This window comes from Phodopus roborovskii, unplaced genomic scaffold, assembly GCF_943737965.1.
Source record: "Phodopus roborovskii unplaced genomic scaffold, PHOROB, whole genome shotgun sequence".
Classification (NCBI taxonomy): domain Eukaryota; kingdom Metazoa; phylum Chordata; class Mammalia; order Rodentia; family Cricetidae; genus Phodopus; species Phodopus roborovskii.
In genome coordinates this window covers 26,271,829-26,294,339 of record NW_026126407.1, presented here as the reverse complement: position 1 = coordinate 26,294,339, position 22,511 = coordinate 26,271,829, and the positions used below count along the sequence as shown (strand labels likewise).

At 44.1% G+C, this 22,511-nt stretch overlaps 1 protein-coding gene across 1 annotated transcript; it reads right to left on the bottom strand.

Moving 5' to 3' along the window:
* Positions 1–974: 974 nt before the first annotated feature.
* LOC127219857 (solute carrier family 22 member 21) lies at positions 975–22,301 on the bottom strand. Its single transcript, XM_051181609.1, has 10 exons — positions 21,899–22,301; positions 17,812–17,915; positions 11,892–12,046; positions 10,814–10,985; positions 9,526–9,652; positions 6,638–6,741; positions 5,346–5,560; positions 3,231–3,413; positions 1,538–1,673; positions 975–1,227 (listed from the first exon to the last, which is right to left on the bottom strand). The coding sequence occupies exons 1-10, from the start codon at positions 22,289–22,291 to the stop codon at positions 975–977; spliced, it is 1,842 nt and encodes a 613-aa protein (XP_051037566.1). The 5' UTR covers positions 22,292–22,301.
* Between the last annotated feature and the right edge of the window lie 210 nt (positions 22,302–22,511).

The window sequence follows — 22,511 nt, the reverse complement described above, 5'->3', positions numbered from 1 at the left end:
AAAGGAACGAGCATAGTGTTGCTGCTTTGGACACTCAGAGAAGTGACAGTGGCTAAGGCTTGGAAATGCAACTGCCCTTCCATGGTGGCAACTGCACACCAGCCAGGGTAATTCCAAGCTGAGAAACACTGTTCCCAAGTCTCTGCTGAAGATACAACAACAGATGACAAACAAAACAACCCCCCCCATGACAGTGCTGAGAGAAGGAAGGGGCACTCTGTCACCCATACAGTCCCTTCAAGATACAGGTAAGTGTCTGATTTACACAGCAGTGGAAGACAGGGCTCAGCCTCAACAGTGACTTCTCACAGCCTGGACAAGCCCAGGACTCTGACAGACGCACACAGCACTCCTGGCTGTGGGCCTGAGCAGCCACAATCCACACACTGCTGACTTTACACACCTGCTCCCACCTTCCTTTCCTCTGCACTTCCCTAGGTCTTGTGTTCTGTTGTGAGTGAAAACAATCACGGTAAGGATTTTTGTAACTTAGAAAAGGTGAGAAATCAAACTCCCCATGGAATCATTTATTCTTCTCTGAAGAAGTTTTGTTTGTTTCCTTCTGGTTCTTCGTATGGAACTCAGGTCCCTGTGCATCCTAGCCAAGCACACTGCCACTGAGTGACATCTATTCCATTTCCTGTGAGTTTGCAGTTAGTTAGGGAGAGGAGGGAGAAACAGACCTGCAGTTCTATCTGTGAAACCTGACCAGTCTTCCAAAATAACAAAACCAGTCTAGCAGTTGTTTCACATAGTCTTCCAAGTCCCCCACGGAATGGATGTGCAAGCTGTCTGTGTGTCTTCATGTCCCTAAAGGAAGGTGGCTCTCTAGGACAGGTACACCCATCCGTGAGCACATTAGACACAAGGTCAACAGAACAGAAAAGCCCTGGTCATTGACAGCGTTTCTGACAACAAGCAGGTTGTCTGTTTAGTTTTTCACCTTCTGGAAAGATGTTAGAAGGCTGTATCTTTTAGGGTTCTGGGGCATTTTCTTCAGCATCTTTTGGGACCTGGGTGTTTTCTTCAGCATCTTTTGGGACCTGGGTGTTTTCTTCAGCATCTTTTGGGACCTGGGTGTTTTCTTCAGCATCTTTTGGGACCTGGGTGTTTTCTTCAGAATCTTTTGGGACCTGGGTGTTTTCTTCAGCATCTTTTGGAACCTGGGTGTTTTCTTCAGCATCTTTTGGGACCGGTTTCTGCATTATGGATTGCCCATGCTTTATTCTATTAAAACAAGGAAAACAAATGTTACTTACAAATCTTATAAAGATTCTAGTGTTAGACAAGGCAGATCTGGAGAAAAACGAGGACATGGCAGAGTCTTTGTAGTAAACTAGAGCTGGGGCTTTCATGTCTATGCACATGGACACCTGTTCACACAGGATCAGACCAATGCCTTCATAGCACCATGGTTAAAGTAGTCCAGTTATTTGTGAGACAGTGTGCAGGGAGCACTACTTTAAGGGGTTGGGATTTAAGACATTGCCAGAACATGACCAGCTACCTCTACAGTATGAGAAGGAAGGTCTCTTACCTTTTGACCTTTTGCATCTGGTCTATGGTGTCTGGGAGAGGGACATCAGAGCTCTCTGGGAAGAATAAGGTGATGATAGCTGTCGTGATGGTCAGACTTCCCATGAGAATGTAAGGCAGGTAGCGGTTATAGGCACCTGAGGTTGAGCAGAGGACCCAGGTCATGGTGAGGCATGTTCTCATTCTGGCCCTTTAATCTCTATATACAGCTCATCTTCCTATTGGTCTCAGTGCCTCCTAAAGTCTGAGCTACTGGAGTGAAGTCTAGTATCTAGAGTCTTGTGGTGTTATTATTTATAATTTTTTAAAGCTTGACTGAGGATTCAGAAAGCAAAGTCAGCCACAAGCCATAGAAGCCAGGCACACACAGCCTCATGATTCTATCCAGACACACTAAGAGGCAGTAGTCTGAGGCTTTGTGGAGAGCTTGAGGATCAGCCCTTTCAGCCTGAGGCAGAAGTAAAAGCTAGTGGCTGGCTACTTTGCTTTTCTGATTTTCTGCTTGAATCTTGAACCCCAATTAGTCCCTGGGCATTTTATTTATTTATTTATTTACTTATTTATTTTTCTGCTATAATTGGTGCCTAACATTAAAGTCCGAATTCAAGAAATAGCTGCTTTGGATCCACTGGCCCAGGCCCAAGTCTAAGAAGCAGGCAGGACTCTTGTTTGAGTCCCTCCTGCCTGAGTGCCTGTTTTCTCCTCAAATCTTTGAATAAGTGTGGAATTTTTTTGGTTGTAGCTTTTCTAAACAGTCTTTAGCTGATACCAAACTTGGGAGTCTTTTGGACTTTTCCTACAGTTACTCTCCTTGGGCTGACACTCTCAGCTCATGACACAAGCTAGTTCTCTGATTCAAATGTGCTATGCCTCACAGTTCATTGACATTGTCGACAGATTTGGAAAGTCAACTGGAAATTCTTAAAGGAAGGGATTAGTTGAAAAAGTTTTTTCCTCACACTAAAAAATGGAAAACACTATTAAAATGGAGACAATTAGGTCTGTGTATGATTACATACATAATTAGATGATTTAAAAATGGAAGAAGTAGACTCTGTTCCATACAACCACCCAGATAGAGCCTGCCTTCCCCTCACCCTTTGTCCTGTTGGGCCCACTGCTCCAGGTGAGCACTGGGCCAGAGTTCAGGTCCTACAACCCCTCCATCTCCATGGAGATGGGTCTGCAGAGAGCACACTGGACCCGCCTATCCATGAGGGACCATCTTAAGGCTGCACTCACCTGATTTTGAACTCTATTGCCTGCCCTCTGCTGGAGGAGAGACCTCCAAGAGAGCTTGAATCATCCATAGTTACAGACATTGAACTCCTGATCCACCTACACCCACCGGGAGAGCAGGGTAAGACTCCACCTGTACCCACTGGAAGAAGGGATGGGAAGACAGCAATACAAGAAAACCCAACAATAGAAAGACCAGTATGATACCACCAGAATCTAGGGACTCTACACCAACTAGACCTGAACACACCAAAGCAGATGAAGCAGAAGAGAATGACTTAAAAATAACTTCATAAAAATGATAGAGGCCCTCAAAGATGATGTGAGAAATGTGTGCTTTCTTCTCCAGCCAGGGTCCCAGTAAGGGATGCATCCTGCTAACTTGTGTCCAGCTCACATGAAGGCTACTTAGAGCTTCTGTCCTATCCATCGCACCAGTGCACTATGGTACTCACCAAGGTAAACAAAGTAGGGAGACAGGATGCTGCCAAGGCGGGATGCTGTGGAGCTGACCCCCACACCCATGTTTCTCACCACAGTGGGGTAGAGCTCAGCTGTGTACACATAGACCATGGAATAGGCAGAGGTGATTCCAAACTTGCCCACCATCACCAGGGCAGTTGACAAATAAAACAATTCTGGAAAGACAAAGGAAGGTCAGCAAAGTCAAGAGGGACTAGTGTAAGGGTTGCCCTGGAGGAATTCTCTTTCCTTGTAGCCTAAAATGAACTCACTTTCTCCCAGATTTGGGGTGGAGAGAGTTGTTCAGTTTCTATAGCTTCCTATCACAAGAAAACAGCATGGCTTAGATTTCTTTCTAAGGGGATTACTAAAAGGAGACTGGGCACTTCAGCTGTGTGAGGGTAAAGGTGTTCCTCAACCTAGAGGCCCAGACAATGTGTGTCCATCAGCCCAATCTGCCTGTCTTCCAGAAGCCATCCTGAGTTAGAGATGAGCTGCTTCCCCAGAATCTCATCCCAATCTGCCAGCCTTGCAGAAGTCATCCTGGGTTAGGGATGAGCTGCTTCCCCAGAACCTCATCCTGAGGGCACTGTGGAGTTAACCAAGGACTTGTATATGAATGGCGGAGTTCAGCTCTAGCTCAGTTCATGCTTGCAGTCCACTTTGGGCTTTTGAGGTGGCTTAGTGGGTAAGGGCACTTTCAGTCAAGCCTGAGAACTTGAATTTGATTCCCAGGACCCACACAATAGAAGGAGAGAACTGACTCTTTCTCACTTCCTGCACGTTGTCCTCTGACCTCTACATGTGTGTGCTGGGACACATGTCTCCCTCCTCCAAATAAATAAGTGCACTAACGTCACTGAAAAAAGTCTGTAAACCATCTGAACTTAGGGATGATCCTCCAATCGACTTCACTGCCCAATGAGTATAACTAGTGACACAATGGTCACTCTACTCAGGTGAGAGCCACCACAGCCACGCCCATGTTCCTATGCAGTATCACAGTCCTCAAAGTAACCACCAGAGGTTCCAAAAGCCATGGGGCATGGATGATTCTGGCAAATGATGGACAAATAAGGCTTGTCATCTGTTCCACAGGGTGTCAGAAAGGGTTCCTCCTGTCTATTCCTGGGATGGCAAGGAAGTTTTACCAGCAAAGTCCTTCCCATAGCCTGAGCTCTCCCTCTCTTTTGCTTCTCTCTCTTCATCACTTACTAGTTCCTGTTTTTTACTCGGAAGCACACTGGGCTCATCCCCTCTCAGAGTTCTATCATAGGTCAGGCTGATGTCAGACTCCCCATACAGCCAAGGATGACCTTGAACTTCTCATTCTCTTGTATCCTCCACCCAAGTGCTGGGATTACAGATGTGACCCTCTATGCCTAGCTTTCCCTTTTCTATAAAAACTGAAATATTCCTGACTTTCTTTCTTTTTTTTTTTTGTTTGTTTTGTTTTTTTTTTTTTTGTTTTGTTTTTGATAACCATTTCTACTAAGTCCTGGATATCCTGGAACTCACTTTGTAGACCAAGCTGCCCTGGAACTCACTGAGATCCGCCTGCCTCTGCCTCACAATTCCTGGAATTAAAGGCATGTGCTACCACTGCCCAGCTCTTCCTGACTTACTTATGGTGTTCTGTTAACCTCTTTTAAATTCTGCTGAATACCCATGTTCAGGATGCTATCATGACTGCTCTTTAGATGAGTTCTAATGTCCTTTCTTCCTGTTCATGTATGGGAACAACATCTAAAGATTAGCAAGCATTTATTATCTTGGTTGTTTCTACTCTACTAGAAAGAGATTGCATCAAGACCAGCTGTTGTTTGAATAAATAAACAGAACAGACCTAGTGTCATGACTTTCCTTCTTCATTCTAGAAAAGAAAATGGATATCAACATACTAACTTGGGTCTAGGGCATAAGTAAACTACAGTCAATGCTTTATTCCCAATGATGGCTTTGAATTTGTGAGGACATCTCTTGATTTTTAAATAAGCCTTGTATACATGTAACAAAGATCTAACTAATGGTCTTGACTGTATTCATTTCCTGGTCCAAGATAGGTAGAACTGAGAAGACTCAGGGCTGCAAATAAACACCATCCATACCTGAAGGCACCACCGGCAGTAAGAGAAGGACACTGCCACCCAGGAAAAGGGAACCCGCCATGGAATAGCGCCTGGTCACATGCTGCAGCAACAGCCAGGCCAACACATAGGCTGGGACTTCAACAGCCGCCGAAAAGAAGCAGTTCAGGAAAATGTCCCCATGCAAGTTAGGAGTGTCCAGAGAAAGTCCAAAATAGCCCACTGATATGGTCAGCCTGCAACAGGGGTCAGAAGAGAGCTGGAGAAGCGGCACTCATCTCTCCAGACCCACACACCTTACAAAACATTCACTGAAAAAGTTCTGAACTGCTCTTGATCCAGGGAATGGAGGGGGGTAGCAGATTTTGCTCTGTACCTTACTTCCTACTACAAAATTTAACTTTCATTAGGTAAATCATTTACCAACAGACCTTCAGAACATTTAATAAAGAAAATGTCTCAGCAAAATATTTATTAATTCTCAATAATTTTATCACTAGGGGAAAAGTCTCAACCTGCAATTCATCATTAAAATCTTACACATTTACAAAATAATCCAATTGTACAACTCTTTTGTCAAATCTCTATCTCCAAAAACATTTACATTATGATTCATAACAGTACCAAAATTACAGATAGGAACTAGCAAGTAAAATAATTTTATGGTTGGAGGTCACCACAACATAAAGAATTGTATTAAGGGGTTGCAGCATTAGGAAGGTTGAGAACTATTGCTCTATGTATATCCCAGAAGGGCCATATCTCACTTTCTTGTTTCCAGAGAGCTCTTTGCAGAGTCTAGAACCTAAATGATAAAGTGTTTTCACTGAGACCCTTCCTCAAACCCCCAACTGTCCTAGTCAGAGAATGTGATTCCTCAACACAGAACACTTTTAAGAGGAAACATCCAGGCATGGGGGGGGGGTGAGTGCAGGGGCCATGTGCAAATGATAGACAATGTGGCCCCCTTAGGGGAGCTCACTCTGCTTCATGAGCATATTAGAGTTGCTGTCAGGCTATTTACCACAGATAATCTACTGAGGGAGACGACAAGGGACAGGAACAACTAAGCAAGGACCTTGGGACTCCCTTGTGGAATCTCTAGGTCCTAAACAAGCTCTATGATCACTTTCTCCTTTCCTGAGTTTCCATTACACAAGAGCTGTCATGTATGTCCCTGTGTCTCCATCCATCATAAGAGCAACCCTTGCATCATGTGATGGCAGAGGTTTTCAGCTTTGGTCTGAGGCAATGTCTGTAGAAAGTGTCCTGAGAGTGGGTGAGGCTCAGGTAGGTCTGTCTCAGTTACGCACCACAGGATTATAGACATGATGGTGAGGATCCTGATATTCCGGGTTCGGATCAGATCATAAATGAGGTGTGACTGAGGCTTCTTGGAATTTTGGTCTTCTAATTGCTGAAAGAATATAGTTAGTGGTATAAGAAAGAGAAAGAGTTGGAGACCACCTGGGACCCATCATTTTCACTATCTACTTCTCAAGAGTTAGGGAGCATTCTAAGGTTCTCCCTTGAAAAGACACTACAATGACTTTTGATGACCAAGGACCCCTGCAGGCTCATTCTATGACAAAAGGGAATGAAGGACAATTAAGGATAATGAGAAATATCTACCAATGGCAGAGGTCCAAGGCGACAGCCGCCTTACTGCATTACCCTGCCCATCCTCACTGCCACCTTTCATTGAGGTCTTTGAGTGTTCCTATGCAAGGCTGACTCATTTTTCACAGAAAAATAAGGCTGTGTATTTTACTGAATTGACATAAGAAATGGAAAGAATATTTTGAGTCCCTGTACCATGTAGTTGTTGGTCTTCTTCCAGAAAAAAAAAAAAAAAAAAAAAAAAAAAAAAACCAAAAAACTTAAATTGAAAATAGAAAAACTGACCCACACTTCACCCAGAGTAACTTCTTATGAGATTCCGCAGGGCCAAGGCCATCACTAAAACACATGTCTAAACACACTGATGCTCTTTCTCAGCTATCCCAGCTTGGGAGCTTGTTTTTCCCCAATCAGTAGTTCAGCAAAAGGTCAATCTGGGACTCAAAGAAATCCTGAAACACCCTCATTTCCTCAGTGATGCCAATGAGGCTTCTGGGTTCATCCAGACTGACGCCTTATTAAAATTCCACCAAAGTCACCTCACTTAAAATTACCTCAGTCACATTCCAGCCCTGACTTCTGTGCTTCAGAGTTCTTCTAGAAAATGTTGTGTGATTGCTGCAGTTGGGCCACCACTTAAGGACTCTTGGTGGCTATCAGCATCTTTGCTACCTATAACAATTGCTTCCTCTCTCACAAGCCCCAAGTCCTCATCATGAAACCAGATCATCTCAAACATGCCTGCAGCTTACCCTACAAGAAATTATTCATGGCATATGAGATCAGGGAAGAGATAGCCACCAAAAAAGACCTGGATCCTAGGTGATAGGAAAAAACAATTGTCAGAGACAGAAATTGCTGTGAGCAAATCTGCCAGTGTTCATATCATCTTTTGATGACAATCCCTGAATTTGTGGAATATTTGTATACTGTGTGAAGATGTAATACTTTGATTGGCCAATAGCTGGATAGGAGTGATAGATGGGAGGAGGAAAGACAGAGTCAAGCCAGCATAGAGGAAGCAGGGTGAACAGTATAGAGAGATGCTGTATTGAGTCACATAGTAGAACCTAATTTAAAAATACGAGTTAAGTTATACGAACTAGCTAGGAACAAACCTGAGCTAAGGCTGAACTTTCATAATTAATAATGCCTCTGGGTCATTATTTGTGATCTGGTGGCCCAAAGAAAATCTGCCTATACCCTGAGGCATAAGAAATAGTGACTTCCCAGAATGCTAAAGTTGATGGAAGCCTCTTTCTAATGAAGAGTATTATACTATGAAAAGTCATGGTTAAGCCTGACATACTGGCATATTTCGTCAATTCCAGCTCTTGGGAGGCATAGGCAGTCAAATCTTTCTGAGTTTGAGGCCAAACTGGTCCACATAGATTTTCAGATCAGTCAAGGCTACATAGTAAGAGCCTGTGTTAAAGAAGGAGGAGGAGGAGGAGAAGAAGAAAGAGGAATGGTTAAAAAAAAAAAAAAAGCTGGGCAGTGGTGGCACACACCTTTGATTCCAGCACTCGGGAGGCAGAGGCAGGCAGATCTCTGTGCGTTAGAGAGCAGCTTTGTAACGAGTATGGTTTTTCCGCCCGCCACCTGGTCTTGTCTTGCCGCCGTGCCAGCCCCAATTAACATACCGAATCTCTGTATTTGATACAATGCTATTGGCCAGGTACTAGTTTCTTATCGGCTAGCTCTGCCTTAGTTATTAACCATTTGTGTTAATCTATGTATGCCCACGTGTTCTTCTTACCAGGAGCCGGCTGCCGCATACTGCTCTCCCCAGACTCTCCATCTTGACTCCTTCTTTCTCCTTCCTCTTTCCTCCTTGTCTCCTAGCCCCTCCTATCTTCCTTTCCTATTGGCCAGCAGTGCTTTATTCATTAACCAGTATGAGAAACATATACAGAATGATATCTCCCATCACAGCTTGGTCTACAAGAACTAAATCCAGGTCAGCCCCCAAAGCCACAGAGAAACTCTGTCTTGAAAAAAAACCAAAATAAATAAATAAATACATAAATAAATAAATAAAATAGGAAGTGGAGGAAACATGGACAAAATTCCATGAGATAGAATAGGTAGCTAGAATCCATTCCTCATCCTCTAAGGTTTGTGGATATTCCTGTCCATGGGTGTATATGGGTGTATATGTGTGTATATGTGTGTGTATATGTAGGCTAGAGGTTGACCTAGGGCATCATCTTCAATCATTTTTTTTTTCACCTCATACTGAGGACAGGATCTCTCATTGACTGGTTAGTTGGCTGGACAATACGACCCTGGGGTCCTTCTGTCCCTGCTGCCCCAGTGCTGGGATCAGGGGCACACTCTGCCATGCCTGGCTTTTTGGTTGGTTATTGGGACCCGAACTGAGGTCCTCATGCTTGTGTGTCAAACACTTTATAGACTGAATCATCTCTCCATTCCTTTAACTTCTGCATTGTAAACAGACCTTGTCTAAGAATGGCTGGGGCTTGGGTAGAGTAAGGGCTGAGTTCCTGTGAACTGTGCTCTGTGCCGCTGACTAAAATGACCAGTGTGAGCCTTAGCCCAGCTCCCACATGGTACCTACCTCATCTGGATCAAAGATAGTGGAAGGTGCAACAAGCCCATTGGTTTTGGCAGCTTTGCGGATGATCACCTCTGCCTCTTTAATCCGGCCTTGAGAGATAAGCCATCGGGGGGACTCAGGAATAAACCTGGAAGTACAAGTGCAATCTAGTGAGGCCTCCTGTTCATTTGCTTTCCCAGAGGCTGGGCATGTTTAACTACAGATGGGAAAGGAGGTTTCAGATGCAGAGGGAGGCGTGTGGAGTGTCAGGTGTTCATAAGGTGATCATGGCCCAGTAATCACCTGAGGTATGACACTGCTGAACACCAACTGTAGCCAGAAAAACTTGAAGCATCCTGTATATCCCAAAGAGATCCCCATCTGGCTGACACTTGCCTGTCTGCAGTAGTGGTGGCCTCTTCTGGGCTTTAAGGAGACAAGCACAAGATGGGCTCCTGGGGCCTGGCTCCTGCTGACAGTGAGGCACACCCAGATCCTGCTATCTTTATTCTGTCTATGAGATCCACAGAAACTCCTTAGTGATCACTTAACATCATTTCCTCCTCACTCCACCTCTGATTTAGTCATAGTCTCTTCAGTCTCTTTACACAAAACAGCATGGTTCTCAAGGCTGGGGACTTGGTGTATGGAGTTTCAGTGGATATTTTCCTTATCCTTGTGACCTTATCCTTGTGCAGCCCTCTCTCCTCTGTCCTAATCAGGAGCCATGATGCATTATAACTTCTTCTCCCCCTATTCTTCAGGGTTCTTGCCACTGTACATGGATGAGGATCTCACCTCAGTTTAGTCTATTGTAAGGAGTGATTCTTGCCTGGTTCCTCTGTTAAGTTCCATGGCTTAGAAGGGCCTATGCTCTACCTGCCCAATGGCCCTCTGTTGGAGGTGTGGCTGAAGCCTGTATTCCTCTGTATAGCTACTCAAAGAAGATCACTTCTGGAGCTCTCCCGCTCTTTACCTACTAACACCCATGCCTGGGGCCTCAGCATCATGCAGCTACAGCTTAGGTCTGGTTGTCTTACCCTGGGATTTGAGAATTTCCCAGAAGTTAGGTTGGTTCCTATCTGCTTGCAACAAATTCTGTAGAGGACAAGCAGGCTGTGCCTTGGGATTCTGTGTTGTTTTAGCTTTTTTGTGTATGGAGAGTTTTTCTGACCTGATTTATAAATAATATTCACTACCCTTTTCTGGGATCTAGAATTGGGGTTTGGTGGCTACTCTTGCCCTCTACTGGACATGAGACAGAAGCCACCACACAGGTAAGCAACCCAAGGGGCTGGACCACACTCACCACCAGAATGCCCCACACAGCACCCCTGGCATGGTGATTGCCAGCAGCAGCATCCTCCAGTCTCTGATGAAGTATGCAAACAAAGGCAGCACCATGAAGCCAAATGCAAAAAATATGCACACTCCTAAGGTGGCAAATATAATTCGAATTGACTTGGAAAGAATTTCTGTTCCTGTTCAAAACAAGGGAAGAGTCAAGTTAGTCATTAATTAAGGCTCCTTCTTTATCAATCTTCTGTGGTATAATTTTCAACATAGAGACAAGGAAGGAACCAGAATTCACTGTGTTTTGAGGCCCTGGAGGGGTCAGATCTGAACTAAGTCTGCTTTGCTTTGCTTTGCTCCTGGGGTGTTTCTCTAAGGTCCCTAGGCAACAGCGCTCTCATGGAAACATCATCAGCATCCTCAGTCTCATGCTAAAGAGCGTTAGGTCCTGTAAATCCTTATATGGGATAGAATTCACTAAAAGCAAAGGCATTACTAAGGTCACACATGCTAACTATTATCATTTGAGAACAAATGTTCTAGTAAATGTGAAAAGAAAATAATAACCCTTTCCACCATACAACCCAAGGAGCCCAGTGATCTGATTCCAAACAGAGAGACTGGAAGCTTTCTGGTGGGAACGAGGTGGCTTGTCTGAGTCAGAGCCTTGAAGGGTGGATTCTGACCAGATCCTGAACTGGACCACTCCTCACTCTCCTTGGTGTACACTGATAGCCACCAATGCTCTGCAGCAGCTCCCTCTCCTGGGGAGCCTTCCCATGGTGGCCCATCCCCTCTTCTTTCCTCCACTAGCTACCTAAGCCCTTGTCTAGTTAACGCCTTAAAAATGGGTGCTCCATGGTGAATCCCAGTTAATGGCTTAATTACTAATAAGCCAAGGGGCCACCAGTCAGAGGCCAGAAGAGAACTGGACATCAGAAGTCAGGAACCATTTCCAGGTTTAATATTCTAGCTGGTAGGCTAGATTTATTTACTAGGGAAATCTAGCCACTTTACCCATGAGAGACTTCGCAACCTGTCTCCAGAAAACTGAAACACAGGATCTAGAACTGAACTCCAACTGATGTCCATACCCAGGACAAATGCTGCCACGTAGTTGGATATATGACCCATTCCAACAAGAACAAAGAGCACAGTAAACATCTCGAAGTTCACAGAGAAGACCTGTAGGAAGCTGAATCCAGTGTGCATGGCCATGGTCAAAAACAGCACATTCTTCCGTCCAAACCTGGGGAGGAAAAGAGGGTCACAGAGAAGCAGCTGGGAGAGGCAGCAGCAACTGGCTTCACTGAGAGGGGCTTTCTCCTGTCATAAGGATTGGCAGCAAGGTAGTCCCACTCTCCCAGTCTCCTTGCTGTCATTGAATCCCACACTTGCCAGAATGTTAGCCTGGACACTGAGGCTGCTCCAAAGGCAGTGCCACACTGATGCTAATGTCTGCAGGGGATGGAAAGGGATTTGTTGAGTTTAAATCCACATACTTATAATAATTTTTAAAGACAAAAATACATGTAAAAACTCAAATATATAACTGCATTACAATTTGTCTTTTATAGCACATATATACTCCTCAGAAGTTAAAAAATTTAATTGTATTTATTTACATTTTAAAGAGGTTGAGAAATAAAAATATGACAGAAATTTTATAGACTTTACACAATAAAATAGACAATCACACATGTATTTTGATAAACATAGTCACTTGTACATAACATTTGTGAGCAAAGTATATTTACAAAGATATGGGTCTGTGGTAACAGATATGCCTGGTAATTGTGTGCACTCAGTTTTAATACTGCAGGTAGCTGAAGCAGCCATGTTGGACAACCTGGGTCTTTCTTCTGTGTTACCAGGGATGGAAACCTTGTTCTAGGCCAGTGTTCCATGACTGAGGTATACTCCAGCTCACAATTCTAATTTTTTTTGTTTTAAAGTTTTCTTTCATTTTTATTCATTAGGGTGCACCCATATGGAGATCAGAGGTCAACTCGTGGAGCTGATCTCTCCACCCATCATATGAATACTGGGGGTTGAACTCAGGTCATTATGTTTGGCAGCAAGCACATTCACCTCTTGAGAGGGCAAAGGGTCACCAGGCAAGCAATCTTGTTTCCCTTAAGTTAAAAAATTGGCGTTTTATTTTATGTATATAAGTGTTTGCTCTGCACATATGTCTGGGTACTATATGGACACCTAGTGCCCCCAGAGGTGAGAAGAGAGCATTAGACCCCCTACAGCCAGAGTTACAGATGGTTGTGAGATTTTATGAAGGTGCTGGAAATTGAACCTAAGTCCTTCAAAAGCAGCCAGTGCTCTCTGTGTCTGAACTATCTCTCCAGCTCACAATCTAACTCTTGGGGAAAACAAACAAAACAAAACAAAACAAAAAACCCCAAAAAGCCAACAACAACAACAACAACAACAACAACAACAACAAAAAAAAACCTTCAAGTTTCACCCAAGGATCTGAGAGCTGGAGAAATTTTTATCTTTCAGAAATGCAGGTGTACAAAAATTATACCTCTTCATTTATTGAGTGAGTTTCAACATATCAGCACAACAGTTAAATACAAAAATCAATTTTGGGATAATTCACCTTCATGGAACCAAATTTACATGAAATGCACAAAATGAAAATGCCAGTATACTGTCTATAGCCCTAGAATTGGAAATGATGCAAATATGAAATATATAGCATAATGAATTACAGAAAATGATACTTATAATTAACAATACCTGGAGGAGATGGGCATAATTTAGTGACAGAGTGCATCCTTAATACCCACAAGGACCTGGATTCAATTTCCAGCACACATGAAATGAAAATGAAAACAATTGCCAAAAAAAATTCAACATACAAAAATGTTAGTTGTGGGGATAGATTATGGGCACTACATGAAGGCAGTCAGAGGAAATAGAGACTTGCATCATTACCCACAGGGTGCTGTCTTTGCTTAGATTAGCATGCTTCTGTTTTCTTTTGGTCATTTTTTTTTTTTTTTTTTTTTTGAGAATACATTCACCTGCACTGTCTTTGGGAAGCAGCCTCTGACACATCTGAAATAAAGCTTTCTCGGGTTTCTAGGTGTCCACTTGTCTAATGTTGCAGTTTTCCTGAGTACCATCAAACAATGCATCAATCCCTTCTCTGGACATAAGCCTTCTACTCTCTTAACTTATCCTTCTTTACAACAAGAATCTCAGTTTGGAGATTTTCTATGGCACGCATGTGCTTGCGTGTGCCTCTCTCTCTCTCTGTATGTGTTTCAACCATTTTTATTTATTTATATTTATTTATTTATTTGGTTTTTGAGGCAGGGTTTCTCTGTAGCTTTTGAAATCTGGAACTTGCTCTGTAGATTAGGCTGGCCTCTAACTCACAGAAATCCACCTGCTTCTGCCTCCTGAGTACACAGGTTAAGATGGCTCAGAAGGATCTGTTTAAACTAGGACACAACTGGTGTGGTTTCTACACTCAACCTGGGGCACTTCCTCCTTGATTTTGATATCAGCTCAATTCCTTTGAGATTCAGTGGCCATTCCACACTTGAATTTCTCACTTCTACCCGAAGGACCTCTCAGCCTGGTCCTCTGCCATTGCACCTATGCAACCCTCTCTTGGAGTGACTATACATCCAGCAGCACACTGTATCTCTCCAATTAAGGGTCTCATAATCACCTAAAATTCAATAACTTCCAATAGTATTCAATGTCTCCTCTGCAAATGTGATTCTCTGTCTTAGAAAAGTGTATGATCTCTGACTTTGTTATGAAGGCCAGAGACCTCTCCCTCACTCCCCATATTTGACCAGTCAGCAAGGCCTCCTGACTTCACTGCCTTATCTCTCCAGACTTGGTCCTATGCTCAGCCCCTATCATCCTTTGCATGGATCACTAGAAAATCTTTTAATTGGTTCTTTTTAAGATCTCTCTTGTTTCCCTTCCTTCTCTACAAGCTTATCAAATTCACTTTCAAAATGCCTGTCTGATAGCCACACTCAAGTTAAAAAACCAAACCAAACCAAACCACTCTTAAGGTTCCTCACTGGTCTGTGCCAGAACCCAAACACTTCACTGTGGTCTGAGCTAAGTCCGGTTTGCCCATCTGCCCAGGCCAATATACTAGGATTTTTTCCCCCTAGGATATTGGGGTTTTGCCTGCATGTATGTCTATGTGAGGATGTCATGTCCCTTGGAACTGGAGTTAAAGACAGTTGTGAACTGAACTAGGGTCCTTGGGAAGAGCAGCCAGAATGGGCCAGTGCTCTTAACCACTAAGCCATCTCTCCGGCCCTCTCTCTACTGCTTTCGACTGCAAATTTCTACTCATCTTTCAACTTTCTACTCATACTTTGCTTCTCAGTAAAGCCTCCCCTGTCAGGCATTCCCACAGCACCTTGTCCTTCTATGGTATTATTTCCCATGGCCAAGGAAAACAATTCCCCAGTAAGATGAATCTATCTGTCTGCCTTGACAAAAGGCAAGTTCCAGGTGAACAGAGGTCTTTAGCCATAGTCTAGAAAACCAAAGGATCAAGGATCTCTGGGCCTCAATATAACCAGTCACTTGCCAGCATATAACTTTACCCCCGCTTTTCACTTTCCTCATTTATAAAATGGGAATAATAGTTCCTGCTTCAGAGGGTTGTGAGGATATGGTTATCTATTTGGTGTTTAAGGTATACTGTACTTAGAACAGTGTTTGGTACACATTACATACTACATATTTTCCAAACCAATGAAAGCAATTAATGCTGTTACTAGATTAAGACAAATATCATTCTCCAACAAGGAGGCACGTCAGACTCAGCCAGGGTTAGCAATGTAAGGTCATTGATCTCTTTATTTTTTAATTTTTCCTGTTTGTTTGAAATGGTGTTCATTTGTGCAATGGCTGTCCTAAAACCTACTGTGTCTACCTGGCTGGTGTCAAACTCAGAGAACCACTTTCCTTTGCCTCCAAGTACTAAAGGAGTATGCCACCATAACTGACACCTACTGACCTCTTTAATGCACCCTCATAGCAGTTGACTACTTTTGTTTTTAATTACTAGGTGATTCCTGAAAATCAATCTAATGAAATATGTACTTATAAATTTCCCTTAGCTGGGAGTGGTGGTATATCCTTTTATTTCTAGCATCAGGAAGGTGATACAGGAAAACTGCCACAATTTTAATGTCAACCTGGCATACATAGCAAGTATCCGATCAGCTAGAACAAGAAAGACCTTCTCCCAAAACAAACAAGCAACCAACAAAAAAAGACACCCATAAAAAAACAAGGGCCAGCAAGATGGCTCAGCAGGTAAAGGGCTTGCTGTCTAAGCCTCATTAAGTAAGTTTGATCTCTGGAATTAAAAGTGGGATTCCAACTCTAGGAATCCAGTTGCAGAGAGGGCGGAGTGACAGGAAAATGGGGGCAAGCCCAGGCTACAGAAACCCACAGAGACAGCTGACCTGAACAAGGGGGAGCTAAAGGACCCTCAAACTGATAGCTGGGAAACCAGCATTGGTCCAACTCAGACCCCTTGAACGTGGGTCTCAGTTAGAAGGCCTGGGCAGTCTAAGGGACCTCTGACAGTGGAACCAGGATGCATCCCTGGTGCACAAAAGGATTTTGGGAGCACGTTCCCATGGAGGGATACTCTCATAGCCTAGAGGCAGGAGGGAGGGCCTAGACCCTACTCCAAATGACTTGATAGATTTTGATAATCCCTCCTGGAAGGCAACACCCTCTCTGTGGAGTTGGGGGGGAGAATTAGATGAGGGAGGTCCAGGAGCATGGGAGGGATGGAGAGGGAACTGGGATCAATATGTAAAATAAGAAAAAATTATATGTATATATGTATATACATACATACATACATACATACATATATGTATGTATGTATGTGTGGGTGGAGGACTCCACAGTTTTCTCAGCCTTCAAATGCATGTTTTGGCATGCTGGCATACACATCTCTCCTCTATTATACATACACAAAATAATAAATAAAAATGTACAAAACAATACACAAAACCAAAATCTTGAGTAATGCTGTGATAATGATCCATAGATATAAATGTATAATCATACCACCTTGAGGGTATGTGAGTGACAGAGTAATGCAGCTTTGTAGAAAGAATGATATTCTGTGTCATCCTAGACTTTTCTGAGCCTACCCAGGAGGATGCCACAGCACCCTCTACTGGGTCTTATTAGAGTCACTGTGGCCAAAGATCTGCAGAAAGCCTCTTTTCTGACCCCAGGTGTCTATGATAAATTCCAAAGCACCGCTTAAAGGGACCTAGCATAATAGACTCTTTTGAGATTCACAAAAGATAATGACCTTGATCAAACAACAGCAACAGACCTTTATATATAATTTCTAACCTTATGAATATAATTTCATGAGTTGTTACTTTTGGTTGCTAAGGCAAATTTTCATTGAGTAGCCCAAGATGGACTTGAACTCTCTCAGTCCTGTGGTCTTAGCCACCTGAATACTGGAATTATGGGTATGCACAATTACCCACTGCTTTATTTTCATGGCTTTTTTTGTTTGCTTTTGTTTGTTTGCTTTTTACTCTCTGAGCCAAAAATGGACCTTATATTAAAAGCTTTGAAATTGTACAAATACCATGCTTGTAACTTATATAATGTTCATTCTCCTGGTTATAGAGTAAATGTCATGACTAGAGGGCTACTTACCTAAGGAACACCAGAGCTCTGCTCTTCACACCACTAGCTGATTAGTGAGATCTCCTCAATCTTCTATCACCTTGCACACAGATAGAACTCTATCTTCAGAATACCATGGTATTGCTTAATGCTCTACTCAGTGACAATTAGGAAATGATGTGTGGGAGGCTGTTGACCCATTTTACTTGCTATGGAAAGTCTATGCTAGACATAGCTGCTGCTGCTTCTGAACGGAATGACATTGAGCTAAGAACATCATGAGTTGAAATCAAGGCCAGGCACATATTCCTTGATCAGTACTGGATACCTCACCTGTCTGAGAGCTGTCCTGAAATGAAGGAGCCCAACAGCACACCAACGTAAAAGAAGGAGATGGTGAATGGACCTTTCCAGTCATTCTGACACACCAGGTCCCACTGTAGGAGGAGCAAAGGGATGCATCATTCACTCCTCTTCTGAAACTTAAGGCTTCTTGATAAATGAATTGGCATACTATATATCCCTGAATATTCTGAGAACATGAGCTCACTAACACAAGCAATGGCTCCCCTGGACAGCAATGCAGAGAGAGCAGGGAGAGAGCCTCTCCCTCTCCATCTTGTCTTTCACAGCACAGGTTCCCATGTCTTGCTTCATTCTGAGGAGGAGAGAGGAGCAAGCAGCAGCACTCTACCCAGACACTGACCTCTCTTCAGCAAGGTCTGTTGTGCTGACCACTAAGAATCCAGACAGAGCCAAAGGCTGTGAAAGAGGCAAGGTATCCTTGCTCAGGCACTTCAGAACCCTGGAACTGAGGGCGTCTAAGAAGCAAAGCATCCAGGGGAAGATTGAAGCCAAAGGGCCTAGGGAGTCTAGACCTGCTCCTTTGGCTCTGCTTGGGTTTCCACCAGGGCCAACAGCCCCTCATTCCCTGTGATATCCTGAGCTGGAATATTGGATACCACACACCAATAGGACTAAGCCCAGTTATGCCTTGGAGCCATAGACTAGGAGTCAGAAAACTCAATTTTAATTGTGTGGTGGTTTGAATGAGAATGGGCCCCATAAGCTAACAGATTTGAAGGTTTGGTCACCACAGAGTGGCACTATTTGAAGAGATTAGGAGGTGTGGCTCTAGTTAAAGGAAGTATGACACTGGGGATTGGCTTTACGGTTTTTCAATAGCTCAAGCCAGGCCTTGTGGCTGTCTTCTTCCTGTTGTCTGCCTATCTGGATGTAGAACTCTCAGCTACTTCTCCAACACGATGTCTGCCTGTGTGCTGCCATGCTCCCTGCCATGATGACAGTGGACTAAATCTCTGAAACTGTAAGCAAGCCCCCAATTAAATACTTTCCTTTATAAGAGCTGCATGGTCATGGTGTCTGCACAGCAATAGAACACTGAGTAAGATAAATTGCTACTCAAGTGTTAAATAGTTTTTCAATCTCACATAAGCCCCTGCCCACCCATCATATTGAACCATGCCTTAATTTCCTTGTCTAGAAAACAGAGACTTGGGTTGGAAACAGGGTGTGCTGTCTTTGAGTTTCTAGACTCAAAATGTGTTCTATCTACAGTTACCACAACCAGGAAATGAGGTGTGCAGGGAGTAGTGGGGTACATAGGAAGACAGTGACAGGTATTTAGCTGCCTTAGCCTAATATGGTTCTGTAATGGAAGAAAGCTCAAACAGAGCCTTTAGTGTTTCCCAGAAAGATAATGCTTGGTCAGAGACCATGTGTGGTAGGAGCCTTTGTAGACCTCACAAGTGCAGCCACCCTCATGGCAACCTAGACCTCCCTCTCTTGGCACCTTCCTGCCTTGCCTGCCTTCCATTGAGCCTGCTGCCTCCCCAGCACTCAACAGAGACAGTGGATGGGCTGCTCTCACAAAGGCTGTCTTCCAGGATGGTAGCAGAGGAATAAATATAATGGGAGATGTCATTCTGTAATGTTTCTCTTATTGGTTAATGAATAAAGTCCTGTTGGCTAATAGGAAGGCAACATGGGTGGGACTAGAAGACAAGGAGAATTCTGGGGGATGTAGTAGAGGAATCAAGGTGTAGGACGTGAGAAAAGAGGTCCGGGCCCTTTCTCTGGTAAGACCACGTGGAAACACTTAGATTGATAAAAATCAGTTAATATTTAGGACAGAACTAGCCAATAAGAAGCTCTAGCCATTGTAGTTCCATCACTCAGGATCTAGAGGCAGAAAGATTACTTGTGGTCAGTGTGGTGGTTTGAAAGAAAATGGCCCCCAAAGGGAGTGGCACTATTAGGAGGTGTGGCCAAATTGGAGTAGGTGTGGCCAAGTTGGAGTAGGTATGGCACTGTGGAGGTGGGCTTTGAGGTCTTATATATGCTCAAGATACTGCCCAGTGTTTCAGGCTACTTCTTCCTGTGTTTGGATTAAGATGTAAAGAGTCTCAGTTCCAGCACCACATCTATCTGCATACTGTCTTGCTTCCTGCCAAGATGGACTAAACCTCTGAATTGAAATGAGCCACTCCATTAAATGTTTTCATTTGTAAGAGTTGCCATGATCATGGTGTCTCTTCACAGCAATAGAAACCCTAACTAAGACAGTTAGCCTAGGCAACTTACCAAGACTTAATCTCACAAAATAGAACTGCAATTTTTTTTTAATAGTAGATTTTTGCCTCAAAGCTCTTAGGAAGAAAAGAAGTAGTAAAGAAGTAGTATTTGCTACCTGTGCTGGCTAGTTTTATGTCAACTTAATACAAGCTAGAGTCATTTGAAAGACGAGAACTTCAATTGAGAAAATGCCTCTATAAGATCCAACTGTAGGGCATTTTTTAAGTTAGTGATTGATGGGGAAGGGCTCAGCCTATCATGGGTGGTACCATCCCTGGACTAGTGGTCCTGGGTTCTATAAGAAATCTGGCTGAGAAAGGCATATCGAGCAAGCCAGTAAGCTGCAGCCCTCCATAAATTCTGTATCAGCTCATGCCTCCAGGTTTCTGCCCTAACTTCCCTCAGTGATGGGCTGTTTCCCAGAAGTATAAGTAAAATAAACCCTTCCCTCCCCAAGTTGCTTTTGATCATAATGTTTCATCACAATGATGATAACACTAAGACACTACCAAAGTCTCTATCATGGCCACAGTGCTGTGAATAGAAGAATGACTTGGGAACCATAAGATTCATGAGTGAGTCAATGGATAAAATGGCCAACCACCTTTAACATCATGACATCTCTTGGGTTTAGGCTTTGGGCCTAGCTCCCCAAAGTCCAGATGAACCCCACATTTCAATATTGAGAATAAATTATATTGTTTGTTCTGTGGATCCTTGGCTGTGTCACTATTAGACCTTTGTCCCAAGATGTTGGTTTTGAGCAAGAGAGAGGGTCAGTTTGACTGCTTCCTGCCAGCTGTGTCTACTATGACTATGCATGCCATAGTATTCACCAGGTGTTTACTTTTGGTTTGCCATGCAGTTGAAAAGGCAAAGATGAGGGTCACTATCTCTCTCTCTCTCTCTCTCTCTCTCTCTCTCTCTCTCATTCTCTCTCTCTCTCTCTCTCTCTCCCTGTCTCTCAAGAGACTACTATAGGCAGGCAGTAAGGTAGTCAGGTCCAGGTGTCTCTGGTCTCTATATTTTAGAGTCATGCCAGCTCCAATACCTAGGGTGCTAGGAATTTTTATCCAGTGAGTTGTGGATAACTGTGGGAAGGAATTCCCATTTTCTAAGATAATGCAGGCAAGAGACAAGACCACTAGAAAAGTTAGTCTGGAACAACACAGTGAGTTGGAGTCCTGTCAATGCCTGGCAAGAGACTTAGGGAAAGCAGAGTGTTGTAGGACAATGCAGAGCCATGCCAGTGATCTTGTCTCAGAATACCGTGGAAAAGACTCCATAGAAAGTCACCCTAAATAGATAGATCTTCAGACCCTGGGGTCCTTAACAAATAACAATCCACCAGTGTGAAACAAAACAATTTCCCATGGGCATGTCTCAAAAGGCAAGATGAGACTTTTTTTGGGTTGAGGATAGGTGAAGGAGGCAAGAGTAACTAGAGAAATGGAAGAGCGTTTGGGACCCACGTTTCCTGAACTTGAAAAGTTCTTCTAAGGATATTTCCTTTCTGAACATAGACAATAAGCCGGTGGCACTTCTCTGAACCAAGTCCTAACTCAGCTCCTATGGATTATATCACTTGGGGTCTCAGGGCATCTCCTTGGGACTGGACCTTCTGGACTCCATTTCAATGTGGCTCTAAGGGCAGATGGCCAGCCTGACACTTGTACTCTCAGGGACATACTGTGGCTGGAAGTGATGTCACAGATTCATGTTCCTGGGTGTCCTGACTGGAGGATGCTCATTATCAGGGGCCTGTGCGTTGGACTAAGGACTACAACTGTTGTCTGTGGTTGTCACCAGACAACCTGCTACCTACCTCGGTCACGATGGTAGAGAGGAAGACGTCCTTGCTGTACTCCCAGCCATCCAGGCAGTCTTCCTGCTCCAGCTGGTCCAGGTCCACGTCCAGTCCCGGTTCCAGTCCCAAGGCTGAGAAGTTGGCGATGGTGGCCAGTCGGTAGCGGCGGCACTTCTGGGGCACCTGTTGTCCGTCCTTCGTCTCCAACGGGATGCTGTGGTTGCGCCACGCGCTGCTCAGGTTCACGGTGTCCGGTACCAGGCAACGGTGCTCAGGGCTTGCCGTCAGGAACACGGCTGACAAACCAGTGAAGCCATTGGGGATGATGCTGGCACTGAGTAGGAAGAAGATGAGGCGCTGGAAAGGTCCCCACTCGCCCAGGAAGGCGGTCACCTCGTCGTAGGCTGACATGTAGTCCTTAGCCGCCCACCAAGCGTCTGGTGAGAGAACCCTAAGACACGTGGGCGCAGGGGGCGGGGCACGGGGCACCTGCGTGCATGCGCACTGGGCACCGGTCACCCGTCCAAGGGAGGCGCGTGGACGGCACAGGCACAGGCACAGGCACAGGCAGACCTTCACAAAGGAACAAGCCTGTGAGTTCCTCCCGCGGCGTGGTAGGGGAGGGATGGGA

Excerpts from the sequence above, each read along its gene's own strand:
- LOC127219857 (XM_051181609.1), bottom strand. The coding sequence starts at position 22,291 with ATGTCAGCCTACGACGAGGTGACCGCCTTCCTGGGCGAGTGGGGACCT. Across the intron at positions 6,742-9,525 it reads CTATCTTTGATCCAGATGAG|CAATTAGAAGACCAAAATTC; the intron begins GTAGGTACCATG and ends ATATTCTTTCAG. Across the intron at positions 1,674-3,230 it reads TCCCTACTTTGTTTACCTTG|GTGCCTATAACCGCTACCTG; the intron begins GTGAGTACCATA and ends GCTCAACCTCAG.